We start from the raw sequence: 20,988 nt of genomic DNA on the forward strand, positions 1-20,988 counted from the left end.
AAAGTCCATGAAGATTAGACAATATGGCTCGTGATACTGGTATCTCAATTTCCTAGTAACTTTCTACGCTCATCTCATAATTCCATGTCAGGGTCCAGACTGAGTTTCTTCTGCTCCTTCGAGCATTGACAACCAGCTCACGTACAAGGTGCAACAAGAACGCGCATCAACCAGGAGCATGCTCCCACGATAGGAGATCCAACCAAATAAAGGCCACCTCACTGGTTCCGACCCTGGCAGAAAGGCTACAGGAGGGCTTTTTGTGATCTGAATACCCAAATTTCAGAACTCTGCTTGCTCTGCACGTCCCAGTCCTCGTGTGTGTGTGTGTGTGTGTGTGTGTGTGTGTGGTCCCCAAGCCGACACTCACCTATGGCAGGGTCTGGGTAGGGCAGATCCCGAGGGCAGCTGTAATAGGCCTCAAGAGTGAAGGGTTCCTTTCTATAAAACGTGAGCACTTTAGAGAATGGAGCAGAGTGATTTTTTGAAAAGACTTCACACTCACTGAATGGAGAAAAAAAGACAAAAACAACTTCAGAATATTCCTAACACTTTTTGCCCAGATTCTCTAGTTTTGTAATTATTGTAGACTTTTATTCTTATCAACTGGCCTCGTTCCCAGCCCCTAGTCTATTATTCACAAGCACCATCTCTGATGCCCATTTTAAAACAAAAGTTTCAGAGAACGAAGAAGTTTCTAAGAACAAGAGATACATTGTGTGGTGTCAGTTTTTCAAAAAGGAATATACTTCAATCGGCACAAAAAGGCATCAATTATTTCAGCACAAATATAAGAAAGTAAAGACATATGTACTCTGATGACTAAAATAAGTAATCACTTTGATTCATGCACTATAACAAAATTTTACATATTTGAAGAAGTTGAAATGGAATGCACTATTTTACTCAGACTTAACACTGAATTTAACTTCAAGTACAAAAATAATTAATAAATCCTCTTACCTTGACCCTTCTTCAGCTGGAGAATTCCATCTCAGAGATATTGGATACGGTACTACATCGGTTATGGAAAATTCTCTGACTTTGAAAGCAGGCGATAAGATTGCACACTAAAATAATAATTTGAAAAAATTTCCACTTGACAAATAGAAACATCATGAATATCATAAGATCACTAAAAAAGACTTCGGAAAACCATCATCAATGGTTCTTAAATATTTACATTAATAACCTGCCAAATTACCAGTAATAGTCTGGCTGTTCCTTACCATTTTTCATTAGCGTCCACATTTATTTACCTGATGTACAATGCTCCTTCATATGTAGACAACAGATAATATGCCACATGCAGCAGTATTCTAGGTTTACCTATGTTTCTAATAAGCTGATGCACCTCACTACATGTTACAGAGTTCCATTCTTCACATGCTATAGAGTTGTGTTTATGAACACCACCTCTGATGCCCATGTTAAAACAGAAGTTCCAGGCTCTTACACCCCGAGGTCATCCCACTCTAACCTCGGGTTATTGGTTGGAGAGAGAAAACGGCTGCTGAACCGCTATCACGAGTCAAAAGCGGCAGCGGAGACGGGACAGCTCACCTGCAGTGCACAGCCCCGAGTGACGGCCTCGTCGGCGTTCAGAGTGGTGCTGAGCTCCTTACCAAAGAATCTGCTGATCTTCTCCTTTACTGCAGGGATTCGCGTAGCTCCACCAACTATCTCCACTGCATAAACATCTTCTTTCTTTAACTCTGTTTTAAAGCAATTAGATATTTAGATTAAAAGAATCTTTAACTTAGTTATTTTACAGAGAAATGAAAACCAAGACAGCATCTTATCACAACAAAACAACTCAGACGTGTAACAAAACCCTCCACTCTTTCACCCCCTCCACAAGAGCAGGCACATGATGTGTGTTCACACAGGTGTACAGCACCTGGAAACACGTGGGTGTTTTGATCTAAAAAACGTGGAGGCAGGGTGGCACAGAAATACTGGGATTTAGCAGCTGAGAGCCAGGAACACTCAATGCTCCACAATCGCTGAAGGAGTGCCCCCAGAGATGTGTTAGAACACCACTAGTTAAGCGAGCCGTAAGGACAATAAGGCAGCCCTGAAATACTGGATTGCCCCTGTCACAACGTGGGGGACAAAAAGAGGCACTGAGACCCACACCCAGCCACTGCGGCACTCCATCCGGACAGATGCACAGTCCAACTGGAGCACACGTACAACCCCCTCACCNCCTGGAAACACGTGGGTGTTTTGATCTAAAAAATGTGGAGGCAGGGTGGCACAGAAATACTGGGATTTAGCAGCTGAGAGCCAGGAACACTCAATGCTCCACAATCGCTGAAGGAGTGCCCCCAGAGATGTGTTAGAACACCACTAGTTAAGCGAGCCGTAAGGACAATAAGGCAGCCCTGAAATACTGGATCGCCCCAGTCACAACGTAGGGGACAAAAAGAGGCACTGAGACCCACACCCAGCCACTGCGGCACTCCATCCGGACAGATGCACGGTCCAACTGGAGCACACGTACAACCCCCTCACCAAGGCTGTGCTGTCACCCACATAGGAACTTGTAATGCCACCTGAGTTTCTGGTCACAGTTCATGCAACAGTAACAACTGTTGAGAAGGGCCAGACAGAACAGCAGGTGGACGCGGCGTGAGAGGCCATGCCCACTCACCATGGCCACTGTGACTCTCAAGCCGAACCCAGCAGCCCAGCCAACAGAACTTGTCAGCCCTCGGAAATAGCTGGCCACCAAGACAATAGTGGGCTCTTCGTGGAAGTCTTTCACTCAATTTGGGAAAACTAGTAATCTGTTCCTAAATCACACCTCCACCTTTTTAACCCAAGACAAAAAAGCACCCTGTTGAAATGAGAATGGGGCCATCACACCCTCCCTCTGCTCTGTGGTTCAGCAAACAAAGACTCACTGGCAGAAGAGCCCCCGAGGCTGCTGTGGCAGCACCTCCAAGGCAGTGGTCACGAGCAGCAGGGAAGAACTGAGGGTTTCCAGCCATCCCCGAGTCTGAGGGACGTTTCCTGGGGAACCTTTACACTTCCCTGGACACTATTGTCAAAAGACTGCTCGGGCGAAGTGGGAGTTCCAGAGAGAACATATAAAGAAGCTTAATACAGCACCAAAGTCATCTAATGAAAATCTGTGTGGCTGAAAAAAGAACGAATATTTGCAAAGAGTGGGAGACACACAAACAATTTAAGCACAAGAACACTTACTGGCTTGTTCCAAAACACTACGAAGTGGTGGCTCTACTTTGGCTAAGAGATCATCACACATCTCCAGAAATTTGCCTCTGTAAAATAAACAACAGGTTAAATCACACACTCCTCTTACGTGGAATAGACAGCTGTGAACAAAAAGACATAACAACAAGCACTGGCAAGGAGTAGAGAAACTGGATCCCTCACACATTTCTGGTAGGAATATAGTGATAACAGCCAACTTTGGGAAACAGTCTGGCAGTCTTCAAAATGTTAAACAAAGATTTACCCTATGACCCAATAATTCTACTCTGAGTATATAATAAATTAAAAACATATGACCACACAAAAATTTGCACATGAATGTGTATGTTCACAGGAGCATTACTCATAAAAAGCCAAAAAAGCGAGTACATCAAATGTACTCACAGCAAGAGAAAGAAATGAATACAAGAAAAGGGACTAATACATGTGAGAACACAGATGAACTTTGCAAACATTAGACTAGGTAAGAAGCCAATCAAAAAAAAAAACCCACATTATATGACTCCATTTATATGAAAAGTTCACGACAGAGAAATTCAGAAAGAGAGTAGATTTATAGCTGCCTAGGGCTAGGGGGAGAAAGAAGAGATGAAGAAAGACAGCTAATGGCTACAGTTTTTTTCCTTTCCTTTGTCTTTTTATATTTAATATACTTTATTTTGTAAATCAGTTTTAGGTTTACAGAAAAATAAACAAGAAGTATAGAGCATTCCCATACGCCCCTCAACCCTCCCACACCCTGCGTGAGTGTGACACACCGCTAACAACTAGTGAGCCAACACTGCTGCGTGACGGTGCACAGTAGGGTGCTACAGGTTTTGACAAAAGTATTATAATAAGCACCCACCATCACAATATCGGAGTAGCACCACTGTCCTAAAAAATAGGGGAGCCCCATGCACTCATCCGTCCCCCCCCGCACGCTTGTCAACCACCGACCTTTCTCCTGTCTCCACAGTCTTCTTGACTTTTCCAGAAAGGCATAGAGTTGAATCATGCCTTTTCAAATTGGCTTCTTTTACTTAGAAATATGCATTTAAGGTTCCTGCCTGTCTGTTCACGGCTTTATGGCTCATTTAGAAGTTCTTTATGAGGAGGTTAATATATTCTAAAATTGGGTTGTAGTAATGGCTGCACAGTTCTGTGAAATGTACTAAAACCACTAAAATAATACACTTTTTGAAAGAGTTACTTTTATTAATTACACCTCAACAAAAAAAATATGTAGAAGTGTAGAAAATACCCATCAGAATGGCAAAAACTCAAGACCACTAATACCAGTATTGGTGAGGATGGGAAGCAACACAAACTCTTACCCATTGGCAGGAATTTAAAGTGACAGTTGAATTCCTAATAGCAAGTGATTCCTCAAAAAGCTAAGCACTGAATTAATTACCAGAGGACTCAGCAACTCCACTCCTAGGTGTATACCCAAAAAAACTGAAAGCAAAATAGTCAAACTCGTGCTTATTTGTGCCTCATTCACGACAGATAAAAGGTGAAAACACCACCAATGTCCACCGCTGATCAACGGAGGAATGGAAGAGCAGCTGCCATAAGAAGCGATGAAGTGCTGGCCCATGCTCCAGTGAACTTAGAAAACGGTATGTTAAGTGACATAGCTGGGCACAAAAAGAAGCTAACACAAAGGGGGGCAAAAAGTAGGGTCACAGGTGAATACGTAAAACACAGAGCTTGTTACTGTGTTATTATTATTGCATCGTTTTTCACACAAACAACTGTAAACCTACTTTCGCCCACCTGTGCCTTGCTTGCATGACTCGTTATGTGAAATATCCAGAAGAGGAAATCCCAGAGATAAAAGCAGACTGGTGTGGCCACGGGGCAGCGCTGAGAGAAATGGGAAATGGCTGCTTACTGGGTACAAGGATTTCTTTTGGAGCGGTGAAAACAGTTTGTCACTAGGCAGTCAAGACACCATGAATGAAGTGAATGACACTGAGTTGTGCACTTTCAAAAATTTCACCTCAGTTTTTTAAAAAAATAAATATCAGAAATAAATCATCTGGTTCCATTAGTTAAAAAAGAGAAGACTGCTAGTGAGCTTGAACAACGACGTGAAGGCTGCCGGGCAGAGCAGGGGCGGCACGGCTGTGCCCTGACGCCGCCGCGGGTGCAGCGCGACTGCTCNCCACGGGGCAGCGCTGAGAGAAATGGGAAATGGCTGCTTACTGGGTACAAGGATTTCTTTTGGAGCGGTGAAAACAGTTTGTCACTAGGCAGTCAAGACACCATGAATGAAGTGAATGACACTGAGTTGTGCACTTTCAAAAATTTCACCTCAGTTTTTTAAAAAAATAAATATCAGAAATAAATCATCTGGTTCCATTAGTTAAAAAAGAGAAGACTGCTAGTGAGCTTGAACAACGACGTGAAGGTTGCCGGGCAGAGCAGGGGCGGCACGGCTGTGCCCTGACGCCACCGCGGGTGCAGTGCGACTGCTCTGCTTTCCCAGTGGCACACAAGCTACTTAGCAGTTTCCAATTTTTTAAAATGTAACAAATACCTGCTTGGCTCTCACAGCCCCGTAACAGTCCACTAACAATTTCTGAAACAACACGGTGTGGCCCCCCATACCCCAGCCCCACCCCCAACACATACAAAACTGCTACTTAATAAAAATGAAAATGATCACTTTTAAGCACAGGGGAAAGGTGACTACAAATCTGGTTACTAGGCACAATAATCTAATTCTAGCAGATTAGGGGCAATTTAAATCCCACCTTGACTTTTTTTTTAAGACCCCATTTCCCCAGACAAGCGCCAGTCTCGCCTGAACTCTCCAACACAGCCCACCCCGTCCCAGAGAACGTCTCGGTCTCGCTACCCAAGCAACCCAACAGTCCCATTCCCAAGGACAGCCCTGAACACCAGTCACCTGGAATTCTTGTCTATATAAGACACATCTATACAAAAAGAGCTGTTGTCCCAAGTGACCCTGAACTGTCCCAAACACCAACTTCAGAATCGATGATTAAATCAAATTCAACACAATTCTTAATTACAGCACTTTGCCTTGATTTTGTAAAAACTGGTAATCATGTATAATTCAGGCACATGTAAAGAACTATTTCCTGCAATATTCCATTACTCAGAACAAAACCGTTACTTTACAGTACTAGAATAACCAAACCCAACCTTCACATAAAACGCAGGATCCTGAATAGCCTCTAATTTTTACCTATAGAACTGAAGTGATATAATAACCATGATGATTTCAACAATTAGCTAATTAAGGCTAATGAAAGTAGAGAAAAATTACAGTTCAGTATAACATCAAAATATTAATATCGTTACCTATTCATAGTTCCAGACACGTCGACATCATTCATGAAACACTCAATGCTCAAAGGGAGGTCGGACGCATTTGCGCTCATCAGCTTCTTGAGCTTCTCGCACTCCTGAGACAGTCGCAACAACGCACGGATTTTGGACTTTATGTCTAACTTGTACTTCTTTCCAAATTCTTCGCAGAAGTGGTTTACTAACACGTCATCAAATTTCCTGCCTCCCAACGTTGTGTCAAATGCAGTGGCGAGAACCTTGGAATAAAAATGCCAATTAATTCAAAAATAAGGCAATTTTAAATTTTATGATATGAATTTAACAGGTAAACTATATTGGGGGGGGAACGTTAAGACTGAAACAGGGCTGTGAGCATGTGTCACTTAGTCACTGTTGGACGAACCACAAAGAGACACACTGTAATCCCCGATTTACAGACGATGCTACAAACCCAGAGAGACCAGATAACCTGCATGCAGGTCATACAGGTAAGAAGCGGTGGGAAATGAACTTCAAAACACAATCTCATTATTTCCAAAACCCATACCCGGTCCGCTGTACCAACAGCAATTATATACCCAAGACCAAATACACTGACGTGCCCCATGCACAGTTCCAAGCCTCTTGCTATTACAAAACTGTGAACACCAAAGGCTGAGCTCTGTACAGTTTACTGCCCAAAAGGGTGCGAGAGCCCTTAAGTGCCAGCGATTTGTTTTCTATTGAACACACAAGTCACACTAGCTTGGGTGGGTTACCCATCTCCCAGATCCCTAGCAAAACAGAAGGGAACGACATCTAACAACACCCAGAAATTTATAAGATGGGTTAAGTAAGCGATGACATCCTTATGAGGGAATAAACAGTCTCTTCGAAGAATGTTAAACATCATGGGAAATTTCCCACATCTGTTAATGAAGAGAAAGAAAAACAAGACACAGAACTGAAATACAGAGTGATTCCAATTTTGCCTTCTTAAGACTAGAGTGAAACACACTAAACTGTTAAGACTTTGAGTATTTTTTATTTAAATTCTTTTTTTTAATTCTCCCAAGGATACGTTTGATTTTAGAGAGGCGAGAGAGGAACATCGACTGGCGGCTGCCCATACACACCCCCACGGGAGTCAAACCCACAACCTTTTCGTGAACAGAATGACGTTCCAACAGTTGAGCCACACAGGCAGAACTTGAGTATTTTTTTTCTTTACACATAAATGTTTCGCAAGTTTGAAGAAGCTTTTATGGTATTTTTATAAGTAAACTTTAATTGTAATTGGAAAACTGACAAGTAACACCTGGCAGTGAGAAAAATATAGGGCAAAAGAGCGGATGACCACTAATGCACATCACATTGTCCCAAAGCCGAAGCTAAACATGACCACTATCTTCTGTTTAAAAGTTTAAAGTACAGAATTTTAGTAATCCAAGTAAAGTTTAAACACTGATAATTACAATTTGATTCAGCATTTGTATCCATTAAAATGGCCAACTTCTAATTTCCCAACTATCCCAAAGATCTGCTTTAATTTCATTTAAACACACACACACACACACACACACACACACACAAAAACCCTAGCCCTGCCTGGTGTGGCTCAGTAGGCTGGGCTTTGTCCCACAATCCAAAGGTCACCTGTTGGATTCCTGGCCAGGGCACATGCCTGGGCTGTGGGGAAGGTTCCCCAGTAGGGGGGCGCTCGTGAGGCAATCACACTTTGATGTTTCCCTCCTCTTTCTCCCACCCTTCCCCTCTCCCTAAAAATAAATAAAATTTTAAAACTCACTAGTTCTAGATAAATATCACTGAGCTAAAGATTTTACATCCAACCCCAGCTAGTATGGCTCAATGGAGTGAGCACTGGCCTGTGAAACAAAGGGTCTCCAGTTCAATTACCAGTCATGCACATGCCTGGGTTGCAGGCCAGGTTCCCCAAGTGTGGGGCGTTTGAGAGGCAACCAAACATTGATGTTTCTCTCCCTCTCTTTCTCTCTCCCTTCCCCTCTGTCTATAAATAAATAGGGTTTTTTTTGGTTTTTTAAAGCATATTTTATTAATTAGGCTATTACAGTTGTCCCACTTTTTGCCCTTTGCCCCTTCTGCCTGGTACCCCCATTTCCTCCAGTGATCCCCCACTTATTTCATGTCCATGGGCAGTCCATCTTTGGCTTTTCCATTTACTATACTGTTCTTAACCTTCCCCTGTCTATTTTGTACCCACTTAATAATGCTTCTAAATCCCTGCACCTTTTCCCCCCATTTTCCCCCTTCCTCCTACCCCCAGATGATAAACCTCTTTTAACGATAAACCATCTCTTAACCTATGATTCTATACCTGTTCTAGTTATTTGCTTAGTTTGTTTTTTAGATTCAGTTGTTGATAGCCGTGAGTTTGTAGTCATTTCAATGTTCATAGTTTTGATCTTTTTCTTTTTTTGTAAATATCTTATTGATTATGCCATTACAGTTGTCCTATTTCCTCCCCTTCATTCCCCTCCACACCCCTCCCCCACCAATCCCCCCCTTTTGTTTATGTCCAGATGTCTCAAGTTCTTTAGATTCTATACTTCCCAGACTATTCTTGCCCTCCCTCCTATCTGTTTTCTACCCACCACCTATGCTACTTATTCTCTGTACCTTCTCCCTCCTTCTCTTCCTCCCACTCCCCTGTTGCTAACCCTCCATGTCATCTCCATTTCTGTGGCTCCGCTCCTGATCTAGCTGTCTGCTTAGTTAGCTTTTGTTTTAGGTGCGGTTGTTAATAACTGTGAGATTGCTGTCCTTTCACTGTTAATATTTTTTATCTTCTTTTTCTTAGATAAATCCCTTTAACATTTCATATAATAAGGGCTTGGTGATGATAAACTCCTCGAATTTGATCTTATCTGAGAAGCACTTTATCTGCCCTTCCATTCTAATGAAAGCTTTGCTGGATAGAGCAATCTTGGATGTAGGTCCTTGCCTTTCATGACTTGGAATACTTCTTTCTAGCCCCTTCTTGCCTGTAAGGTCTCTTTTGAGAAATCAGCTGACAGTCTGATAGGAACTCCTTTGTAGGTGACTGCCCCCTTATTTCTTGCTGCTTCTAGGATTCTCTCCTTCATTTTCATCTTGGCTAATGTAATTATGATGTGCCTTGGTGTGTTCCTTCTTGGGTCCACCTTCTTTGGGACTCTCTGAGCTTCCTGGATTTCCTGGAAGTCTATTTCCTTTGCCAGATTGGGGAAGTTCTCCTTCATGATTTGTTCCGATAACTTTTCCACTTGCTGCTCTTCCTCTTCCCCTTCTGGTACCCCTATAATTGGGATGTTGGAACATTTAAAGATGTCCTGGAGGTTCCTAAGCCTCTCCTCATTTTTTTGAATTCTTGTTTCTTCATTCTTTTCTGTTTGGTCAATTTTCTTCTTTCTGGTCCACTCCCTTGATTTGAGTACCAGTTTTCTTTCCATCACTATTAGTTTCCTGTGCATTTCCCTTAATTTCAATTACTTTAGCATTCATATGTTCCTGTAATTTGTGACGAAGATCAACCAGTTCTGTGAGCATCCTGATCACCAGTGTTTTGAACTGTGCATCTGATAGGTTGGCTACTTCTTGGCCACTTAGAGTTATTGGCTCTGGGGCTTTGAGTTCTTGAGCCATAATGTTTTGGTCTGTTCGCGCCTGTTATGTATGAAGGGCAGAGCCCTAGGTGTTCACCAGGGCGGGGCAACTCAGTCACTGGGTTGTGACCCTGTATGTGGGGGCGGGGTCAGAGAGAGGCAATGGCGGTCCCCTCTGCTGCTTCCTGCTGCTGGGGCCGCTCGGTCTGTCTTACTGATCACTCCTTTGCCTGGTTTATCTGCACGCGCGAATGTGAGACCGCAGTCAGCCTGCCGCCCTGCGCTCTCACTGGGTCTGCACATTTCCCCCCCACACCTGGGATCTGCCAACCTCCACCTGCACCTGGGTCGGTCCGGGCGAGTTTTCCTGTGCAACCCGGCTGCAACCCTGCTCCGTCAGTCGCTGGCTCTGCCCCTCTTACCAGTCTGGCTGAACAGTTCGTTGTTGTCAGACTTCTGTATAGTTTCATTTTCTGTGTTTTTGTTACTAAAACTTTGTTGTCTTTAAACTTGGTTTAAAAACTTTAAACACAGTGTTTCCACCTATGCCTCCATCTTGGCCAGAAATCCAAATAAGTAATTATTTTTTTTAAAAAAGGTTTTATATCCCACTGCAGAACTAATATATATATACCAGTAAATTTAATTGTGACCAGAACCCTCCCCTGGCCAACACTGCTAGATTTCTCTGTATATAAAACTGTCTTCACCAGAGGTCCAAGCTTCCCAGAAATCTACAATACCACTCCTAGTCTGGTTTCTTTGCCCCATCAAGTTCTAGTTCCTCCACCCTTTTCCCAGACCACGCAAAACCTTAAGAGCAAATAGAGAATACCTTCATCATAATCCCCTCAATCCTCAGTGTGAAACACCAAGGGACTACACACTAAAGAATCCTCCTAGTAAGCTTGTAAGCAAGCCTTATTTTCTCTCGTTACAGATAAGAAAAACAAGGCTCAGCACCTGCAGGTGCCTTCCCCTCACACCATGCCAGCTCTTCACTGCTCTGGGCTTACAACTTCCACCCCACCCTCTATAACCTAGCTTCTAATTCAGATGGCTCACAGCAAGTTTTCATCAGTGTAACAACATCCTTAAACCATTTATTTAAATTGTTTCTCACAAGTTCCTAATTACCATACGCTTGTTAATAGTCTTCCAAAAAAATTATACTTACTTTCAGCTTTCCTCTATTAAATGCACACACTGAAACTTGGTAAGAAGAATGCCCCATGTCTACAAAAACTACATTTCTTGGTTTCTCTTCTAAGGCAGGGAGATCTTGCTTATAGATTCCATATGCAAGAGCAACTACACAAAAAAAAATAAATTCAACATATTATCATCTAAGAGTAAACTTAAAATTTAAGTAGAAACACATCCTGTATATACTGATTGGAGCTGTATCATATGCCGTTCTACAAAGAATCAAATCCTTTACGAGCTTTGCACAGTTATTCGTGAAGAACATTAACTTCAGAGAATTAAAGGCTCACGTTCATTCAGGGTTCCTTAATGTCTCCAAATCCAATTCCCAATTCCCAAGACTTCCACACCTGTCACCGTACCCCCTGCCGCTGTCCCTGACATATCCTGCAGGGTTTCTCCTACCTGCGCGCCCTCTCCACCTCCCACACTGTCCTGTCCCTGAGAAGCTGCTTCCCGTTCCTCCAACTCCACCAGTCCAACCGTCGCAGAAAAGGCCAACATTTAAGTCCAAGCTCTGCTCCAATCAAACAATAAATGTATCCCTTTCCAAACAACCCCGTGATTAAATACCCGATGGGTGCTACAAAGATAAAGTACTGCTCAGATGAATTCTTCATGACGGAGTCACCAAAAGTACTGTGCCACATAGGTGGTAAGTGCTCCAAGCCAAATAAACAAGAAAGCCTAGGACTTTAAGATTTCACAACCTTCACGATTAACATATCGAAAACTTGTTAATGCCCCTCTTACCTGCAGTGGTGTCATTCATTAATCGCAGGCAGTTGAGACCAGCAATCTGTGTTGCATCCATCACTGACCGTCTTTCTGCGTCAGTATAGAAACCAGGAACCTACAGAAAAATTGAACATTTACTTGTATTATGGAGATCCCTCATTTAAGATGTACCTGCCAAGAATAAATAAATGAAGTAAGTCCAGAAACGCCCTCAAACACCTACAGCAATATATTCCATGCATGATCGAAGGAGCACTTCAGACCAATGAGGAAAAGGTAGGACACGCAGCAAGTAATACTGGAAAAAACGGACAGCCAACTACACAGAAAATAAAGCTGCATCGCTACTGCAAGCCTTATACCAAAATATAGGTCAAATGAAAGACTTAAATGTTAAAAAAAAACCCCAAGAGCACCAGAATTAAAGGAATTTTACCATCAGAGTAGGAAAGAACTTTCTAAATACAACATAAAACCTACAAGAAAAAAAATGTTGACTCATAAAAAATTCTAATGACCAAATGGTAAAAATATTTGCAACCCACATCATGAAAGTGCAAAGAACTAATCTAATACATGAAGGAAGAACTACAAATCAAAATGAAAATCATAAACTCAAAATAAAATGAGCAAAGAACAGGAACATTTCACAAAGAGGGAAATACAAAATGACTTTTCAATTTTAAATTGTTCATCTCCACCTAAAGAGTAAAATATTAAAATCACATACACTTTGACACCATCCATTATTCACCTACTTAGAATTAGTTATGACAACAATGAACTGTGCTAGTGAGGGGCTGTGGTCAGATATGCCCACTCTACATTTCAGGTGGATGTGTGAACTAGTACAAATTCTTTGAAGGGCAATAGCTGTTGAAATTACAAATACAGCTCTGACTGGTATGGCTCAGTTGGTTCATCATCATCCTACAATGCAAAAGGCCACTGGTTCGATTCCCAGTCGGGGCATATGCCTAGGATGCGGGCCTGGTCCCCAATCAGGGAACGTGCAAGAGGCAACTAACCAACGTTCTCGCACACTGAGGTTTCCTCTCAGCCCCTTTCTCCCTCCCTTCCCCTATAAAAATAAGATTCTTTTTTTGGAATTACAAATTACAGTAGTCCCCCAAAGTGGGTATGTTCTAAGAGCTCCCATGGATACCTAAAGCTGACAATAGTACTGAACTTTAATTAATATACTGTATGTTTTTCTATACATACATACCTGTGATAAAGTTTATAAACTAGGCCCAGTAAGAGATTAACAGCACCTAATAATAAAACATAACAATCACACAATATACTATAATAAAGAGTTAAGTGAATATGGTCTCTCTCTCAAAATATCTTTTTTAAAAGAAGGTAAATAATGCCTTTTTAAAAAGATTTTATTTACTTATGTTTAGAAAGTGAAGGGAGGGAGATAGGGAGAAAACATCAATGTGTGGGGGCCTCTTGCGTACCTCCTACTGGGGAACTGGCCCACAACCCAGGCATGTGCCCTGACTGGGAATTGAACCAGCGACCTTTTGGTTTGCAGGATGACGCTCAATCCACTGAGCCACACAAGTCAGGGCTCTCTGAAAATACCTTACAGTACTGTCCATGTATCATGGATATGCTAGACAAAGGAATGATTCACAATCTAGACAGGACAGAGCCAGCAAAGCAGCACTTGGAACAGCATGCAACTTATAACTTAAAAATCATTTATTTCTGGAACTTTCCATTTAACATATCCCCTGTATGGTAATTGAAAGCCATGGAAAGCGAAACCACGAATAAAGGGGAGACTATTGCACACACATCTTTTGCCCCAGCAATTGCACCTCTAAAAATTTAGCCTATAAATCCCACAAACTCACAAGAGTAAAATTATATTTGTTCAGTTTTACTCATTGCAACATTCTTCACAATAAAAAAAGCAACAGATGTCTAACAAAAAGAGATTGGTTAAGTACGTGCCACACAAACTGGAGTGCCCCACAGTCACTAAAGGGAATGAGGCACTTCTTTACTGCCACAGACGGAGAAGACAAACTGTCCAAAATTTGTTAAAAGAAAGATCAAAGGAAAAGGACCTGCCCATGTCCACTCCAGTACACAAGCCCCCGGAAGGTCTGCAACAGAGAGGTGGCAACGGCCACCCTGGGACGGAAAACCTCCGTGCTAGGTTGTGAGGGTGCTGAAGCTTCCCTTACACCCTCCCTTCCTACACAACTGAATTTTGAACACTGGCTAGTACCTCCTTTCTAAAGCAAAATTAAGTTTATGTTTAACAATCATCAATTTCTACGTGAAGCAAACACACCCAGTTCTATTTTCACAGCAGCCAGACGCGCTGTGGGCACCAGGAGCCAGCAGTGCCAGTGTGCAGAGCTCACAGAGGCTGGCACCCGCAACCTCAAACAAGGCTGCTGACCAGAACAATTCCCTAAGTTAACACAGAAATTTCCCTTCATGTTGAGAGCAGCTCACTGTGCCCAAACTGTTTCTACAACTTAGCTTATGCAGAATACCTACTTTCCTTCCAGAAGTCTAATTTTGGTGCATGTTAGGCAAAGGGTACCACCTACCTAACTGACCCCCAGGAGAAACCCTGGACTCCTCGGGTTACCGAAAGAACAGAACTTCCCTGGTGGACGACATTTTCACATACACCGTCACAACTTGTGGCTGGGAGAATTACGCACCGCCAGCACGACTTCATTAAAAGAGACTCCTAGAGACTTGTGCCTGGTTTCCTCCAAACATGTCCACGTGCCTTTCCCCTCCATTGATTTTGCTTCATGTCCTCTCGCTGTAATAAATCTTGCCCGTTAGTGCAGCTATACACCAAGTCCTGTGAATCCTCTTAGCGAACCAGAGGAACTCAGGGTGGCCTTGAGGACCCCCAACACATGACTTAACACACCACCTTCAAACTTGTTCAAAAAGCTGAGAAAGCTACTCAGGCAGTCCACCCTTTTACATGAACTTTACTTCTACACTGAGCATAATTCAGGATCCACGTCCAAGGCACCAGATGGGTTAAGGACCAATGACGGACCAATGGAGGGCGCGGGAAAGGCAGAGGCACCTATGAAACAGGGTCTGTAGGGAATAGTGTTTGTACGGAAGTAGCATCTTTATTCTCTGCACCCCTGGAATGTGGCCCAACAGCCACGACCTGGTCCCTCCTGACAAACGTCAGCCCTCCTCTGCTAGACAGACAAGCACTACGGGATGCGCCAGACAGCAGACTGTGCAGCAAAGAGGCCACCGGGCAGTCCCTGCTTTGCCACCCAGTGCACCACAGCAAAAGAGTCCACAGAGGTGAGACGCAGGAGAGCTGCAGAGTGACGAGGTTCGTGACAAAGCCAATGGGGCCGCCCCCGCCCAAGTTCCAACAGTTGCTAAGGACTCCCTCACCCCACAAGCACAAAGCTACCAACAGCCAGGCTTCCACCTGGTTAGGGAAAGGGACAAGATGAAGTCACGCCCTGCCTTGCCTTTGGTGCCAGAAACAGTGACAGCAAAGACACAGGGACAGAAATGGAGGGAAAGACTGCACCCCTTATTGAGAGTATTCCCATCACTGAACAAAGGAGTGGCTACCAGAGACCAGCGCGGGGCCAGAGGAAATCCGGGAGGAAGCGGGCCTGGAGGTGGGCCTCTGAGCAGGCAGAGTAACAGAGGCCTGAGCAAAATCTAGGGGCTGGAAATAAAATTCAAGAACATGAAGACCAGTTTGATAAATTCTTAAAATAATCATACAACCTAAAGCAAAAACAGTGTAATTTGCAGTGAAAGTGCAAATGCTTCCTCACGTGGCCCCAGTAGAGAGCGGGGCCCGCACTCACCGACACCACACAGTCCACAACAGGCTTTTTGAGGACGCTCTCTGCCGTCTCCTTCAGTTTGGACAGGAGCATGGCGGTCACCTGCTCCGTGGTGAAGCTCCGCTCTTCCTCCATGTATCTCACCTGCAGTGAAGTAACAAAAGGACCTCGGCTTACAGTGGTTCAAGTCCTGAGAGTTTAAACAGAGCAATGCCTCACATCATCAGTGGAATGTTATCTCAAGAAGGAAGAGAAAACTGGTTTTGAAAGCAAAAGTAACGTGAAGTCACTGTTAGCTTTGTAGCACACACCTGATACTGGAAGATAAGGGCCACCGTGTGACCACCAGTAGCACCTGAAACGACCTACCACGCAGAAGCGTGCTGAGGTAGCTCACTGTGAGCCACACCACCCCTCTGTAAGGGAGCCGGCGGGGAACCTACGTTAGCACCCGACAGACAGTGTTTCACTTCGTTCACTGTGCTGTGTTATCGCCTCCCCAGTTAAGATCCAGTCTAACCTGAGGGCATGGTTTTAGTCAAACTCATTCACTGCTGTAGCCCCTGCACCTGACAGACCCGACAGCATAAACACTTGGTGAATTAAAGAATAATGAACAAAGCTTCGAACTATCCTGCCCTGGATAAAAGTCTACAACTTTGACAACAGCTGCAAACTTTAAATGTCGAAAGGTTACTATGTAGGATAAGCCCCAACCCACATACACCCAGTCCCCAACTACAATCCAGACAAGAAAATGTCCCTCTGTCCTTTAATGTCCTGCTCCAACTCAGTCCGAAAGTTACCTGCTCCTCCCCTCCTCACTCCCTGGCCCAACCACAATGCGTTCTGGTTCACGGTCTAAGTTTCTCACTTTACTGCACGATAAAAACAGGAAAATAATCCTCTCAATGAGCCTCTTTCTAAGCTACCCCCACATCCCTGCTATTTGCCTCATCTTAGTCAACTCCTCTGCCCTTGTACTTGGCCCCACTTATCCCCCAGGTCTTCTCCCTGGTCTCTCGCCCCTTTTCTTGCAATGCTGAGGACTAAACCGGCCAGTGCCTGTCCTATTTCTTTCTTAACTCTGAGCGCCGCCCCTCATTTCCTCAGCTCCCCTTTTCCTTTTCCCCTCCTCTGCACCCCAGTTTACCCCTCACTAGATCACTGAAACTATTCTGAGACTATCACCACAGGTACCCTAAGCAAACCCAGAGATCACTCTTCAGTTATCAGAATTCTTCACTTCTCAAATCTACCCAATTCTGGACTACAATGGTGCAACTGCTTACCTTTTTCTCCCAATTTCCATCATCTCTTGGATGTGAGGCTGTTCCCACATTCTTATTTCTCCAGTTAGAATGTCTAAAACACCAAATCTCCTCCCTCTAAACTCACCTGCCTGGCTCAACCATCCTCCGGGATTCTTAGTACCTCTGCCGGCCTGAGAGGCAGTGAGCGGCATGCGCCTGCCCGTTCCCCAGCCTCCCACCTCTTCTGTACGACCAGTTCACTGCATGCTTCATGAACAGACTCTCCCAGGTATCCCAGAGATATCAAAGGCTCGGCTCCCCTTTCCTCCCGTCATGAGTATAACCGCCTATCTGCCTAGGGCTTTCTTTGCCTGACTTCCACAAGTCACACCCTAAAATCACACAGCACAGGAGACAAGCAGCTCCCCAGCCATCCCCAGCCATCCAAGCCATATTAACAATGCCACCTATGGTTCTCGATCAAAATCCAAATCACTAAAAAAAAAATGCCAAATTGTCTTTACTAGTAAGAGCTTTTCCTAAGCATTTATAAGCATTTTCATTCCAACAGGAAATCAGAATTGTATGGATACACATGGCCCAATAAAAATACAATGCTATATTTTGATCATAAGATTAAAGACCATAAATTAAAGATCATTATCTTGAGAACCTTACCTTTATGCCTGTTAACCCAGTGGGTAACTGCACGATATCATATGCAAGGCTAGACCTCTCTGCCTCCACAAACGGGTCAGAGAACGCTCGGCCATGGAATCTCTTGAATCCCTGGACTGTGTTCTTTGCATTGGAGATGATCTATGAGAAAGGATGTCAGAGTCACAGAGCAGAAAGACCAACAACAATTAAAATGGGGGGGGGGGGAATTCAACAGCACCCAATTAAATCAGCATCATTTCAATGCCACAAAGTGTCCTTCTGAGTTTCAGTTTCCTTCCATACTAAGCCTTTTGGAGTGACACCCGTGAGCACATGAGGCGAGACTCGAGGGGTGAGGGCCTCAAACACAGCCCCATGTGTCCTGCTTCTCCACAGACAAGTCGTGATATCTGTAAGAGTGTTTTCCATCTTTAACTTCTCATCAACTTTTAGATACGATTCTTAGCCTTTAAAAATCCCCATAGTTTGTGATTCAATCTTTCCAGGAGTCAGTTTGGAAGTCTGTGTCAATTCACAGACTCTAGTCAAAGAAGCCACCATAAAGGAGAAACAGACGGCACCACATGCACGAAGAGGAGCACTCAACGGCACTGGCAGTGCTGTTCACAACGCCAGAGAGCTGGAGGCGGCCTGAGAGTGCAGGAGTAAACTCACTGTGGTGCGTCCACAGAGGGGCGAGATCATTTTAGGAGGCTGACAGATGAGTGCCTATACAGTATGACCTCACTTTTGTACAAGGGAAAATATTTATATGCTCAGAAAGAGTACAATAGGTTAACATTAAGATAGGAACTGATTTTTGCACAATGGAAGTACAATAAAAGTTCCAAATTCCCTATTGTATTGCATCTGTATTTTTTAATTTCTTTCCAATAAAGCAAGATTCACAGGCCCCTCCACCCAAGGCAGGGGCGGAGTGTGCCTGCCCCGGGCACATCAAAGGCTCCCAGAGAAGCCTTTCGGAAACAGGGGAACGGCCGGCCGGCCGGCCCGGCTTCAGCATCAGCCAAGAAACTCGGTATCCCGGTGCCCGTGCCAACCTAGAACACGGCAGCCAGTGCAGTACAGTAACTATTCTTAATCATAACAGCAAATTAAGAATTCACTGAACTTTTGGAAGGAAAGGTGTTCAATACAGCTGTGTACTTGCTATCTACCACCTCCTAGATTGAAAACACCCAGTTTTATTAATAATCAACTGGCCAAGCATCACTTTCTTAGGCTTATGAACTTTAGGCCCTTCCCAGACCAGAAAGAGAGACAAGTATTCATTCTGTATTTTGTTCCAGATTGAACCATAAAAAGGCCAAACACGCAACTCCTTAATTTCACAGTAACTACCTCAGACACTCAGGATAACAGGACTCTTGGGATTCTGCTGCTCTGGTTACTTAGAAACCAGCAGGTATGTCAGACCCCTGGTTTGCAAAGAAAACTAATGGTAAGTTAATGTGCTTCTAGTGTTTTCCTTCCTTGAGAACCTCAATTAATAAGATCAAATCTAGAGACAACACTAACCTTCAATATTAGTTAAGAAGAAAAGCCCATGCCTTAGCTGGTTGGCTCAGTGGACTGAGCGCCAGCCAGCAAACCAAAGAGTCGCCAGTTTGATTCCCAGTCAGGGCACATCACTGGGTTGCAGGCCAGGTCCCCACTAGGGAGCGTGAGAGGGAACTACATATTGATGTTTCTCTCCCTCTCTTTCTCCTTCCCTTCCCCTCTCTAAAAATAAATAAATAAAATCTTAAAGAAAAAAAGAAAAGCCCAACAAGAAGACTTCAGGAGCATTTAAAATACGTACATCCTAGTATTTGCATTAAGCAGATTACACCGTTCACGCTACTCACGCAAGCACCCATGAGCAGGGATCGGATCTGTCTCTCAGTTGCATGGCCAAGGCCTACCAGCGCTGGGCACACACGCGGCATTCAAAAGGAGGACGGACAAACCAGAAAAATAGGTCGTTTTAGGAAAAAACAAAACCACCTACCTGGCTTTTAGCTGCTGCTCCAATTGAACGATTCTTAGGACCAAAAGAAATGCAGGCCCTAGAAGATATAACAAACATTTTAGAATATAACCTTATTGCAACTTTACACCCCAAACCACACCAGGCAAGATTTCTCAGTCTTCACGAAACAGCCATGTATTTTAGCAACACAAAGTAAGTCTCTAATTTTAACCTTTACATTGAGTAAAACTGTCCATGGGAGCCCAGGCTTTAGATGTTGAACTTTCACGTGATGACCATCTGTCTGAGATACTACAGAGAGGTGGGCTGGCCAGTCTCCACTATCCTCTAATTCTTCAAGACTGGAGTTCAAAATCCCAACATAAAATAATGTTCCCTCATCAATTCATCAATTAATTGTTGTTTTCTAAAACAGCTTACAACTGCACCAAGAGAACAGTCTACGTAAACCCCCCCAAAAACGACTCCTGCCCTACTGTAAATAAAAAGTAAATTTTCTAGAACTAGCTTCCAAGGACTTGTTTTCTGACAAGGAACTTCATTCCTACTCTGTACGCAGTCTTCCAAATCACCGATTCACATACTGTCTGCTGGGCTGATCTGTTTGCTGCTTCTTTCGGAAAGCAAAACTGAAACTGGGTTCAAGGTGCGACCACTTTAAACTACTGTGCTTAAGCTTAAAGTTGTATTGGCGTTGATGCTTCCGACCCAACGCCTCACCCTACGTTCTTCAGTCTAATTAATCCCTCTGAAACCCTGCCTGTTACCTTTACCTTCACATATCTGTCACCTCCCTTTCCAACAGTTGCTTGCTCTCGAGCTTCAACAAGATCAAATTCACCCAAAAGACAAAGCTCTTCCCTGAGTCCATTTCCCTCACAAGCTAGTAAGGCCCTCTTCCTTGTGCTTTAGTTATAAATACTGCATAAATTGTTTATGGGTAGTATCTCATTTGATCCTCATAACCACCCTATCTTATCCCCATTTGATAGGAAGCTGAAACCAAAAAGGTATCAATAAGTAAATTTACCCAGGGTCATGTAATCTGAAAGCAAGGATGTCAGATCATTTCTTCAAACTTGACATTCTAGCTTTGACCTTGACCTTTTCTATCCTCCCCAGAACCCTAGTCTTTCCATTTTATAGTAGACTAAGAAACAGGG

General features: G+C 43.6%; 1 protein-coding gene across 1 annotated transcript in view; it reads right to left on the minus strand.

Moving 5' to 3' along the window:
• HSPA4 (heat shock protein family A (Hsp70) member 4) overlaps positions 1 to 20,988 on the minus strand; it is a 43,534-nt gene that overhangs the window by 11,764 nt on the left and 10,782 nt on the right. The window contains exons 2-11 of the mRNA XM_037050469.1: positions 19,844 to 19,901; positions 17,851 to 17,991; positions 15,941 to 16,063; positions 12,111 to 12,210; positions 11,329 to 11,462; positions 6,562 to 6,806; positions 3,214 to 3,290; positions 1,564 to 1,715; positions 964 to 1,070; positions 371 to 504 (exon numbers count right to left, since the gene is read on the minus strand). Of these exons, the coding sequence (XP_036906364.1) occupies positions 371 to 504; positions 964 to 1,070; positions 1,564 to 1,715; positions 3,214 to 3,290; positions 6,562 to 6,806; positions 11,329 to 11,462; positions 12,111 to 12,210; positions 15,941 to 16,063; positions 17,851 to 17,991; positions 19,844 to 19,901 (1,271 nt within the window). The remainder of the gene's footprint in view (positions 1 to 370; positions 505 to 963; positions 1,071 to 1,563; positions 1,716 to 3,213; positions 3,291 to 6,561; positions 6,807 to 11,328; positions 11,463 to 12,110; positions 12,211 to 15,940; positions 16,064 to 17,850; positions 17,992 to 19,843; positions 19,902 to 20,988) is intronic.

Source organism: Sturnira hondurensis, unplaced genomic scaffold (genome assembly GCF_014824575.4).
Source record: "Sturnira hondurensis isolate 20B ecotype Veracruz unplaced genomic scaffold, ASM1482457v3 Scaffold0006805, whole genome shotgun sequence".
NCBI lineage: Eukaryota > Metazoa > Chordata > Mammalia > Chiroptera > Phyllostomidae > Sturnira > Sturnira hondurensis.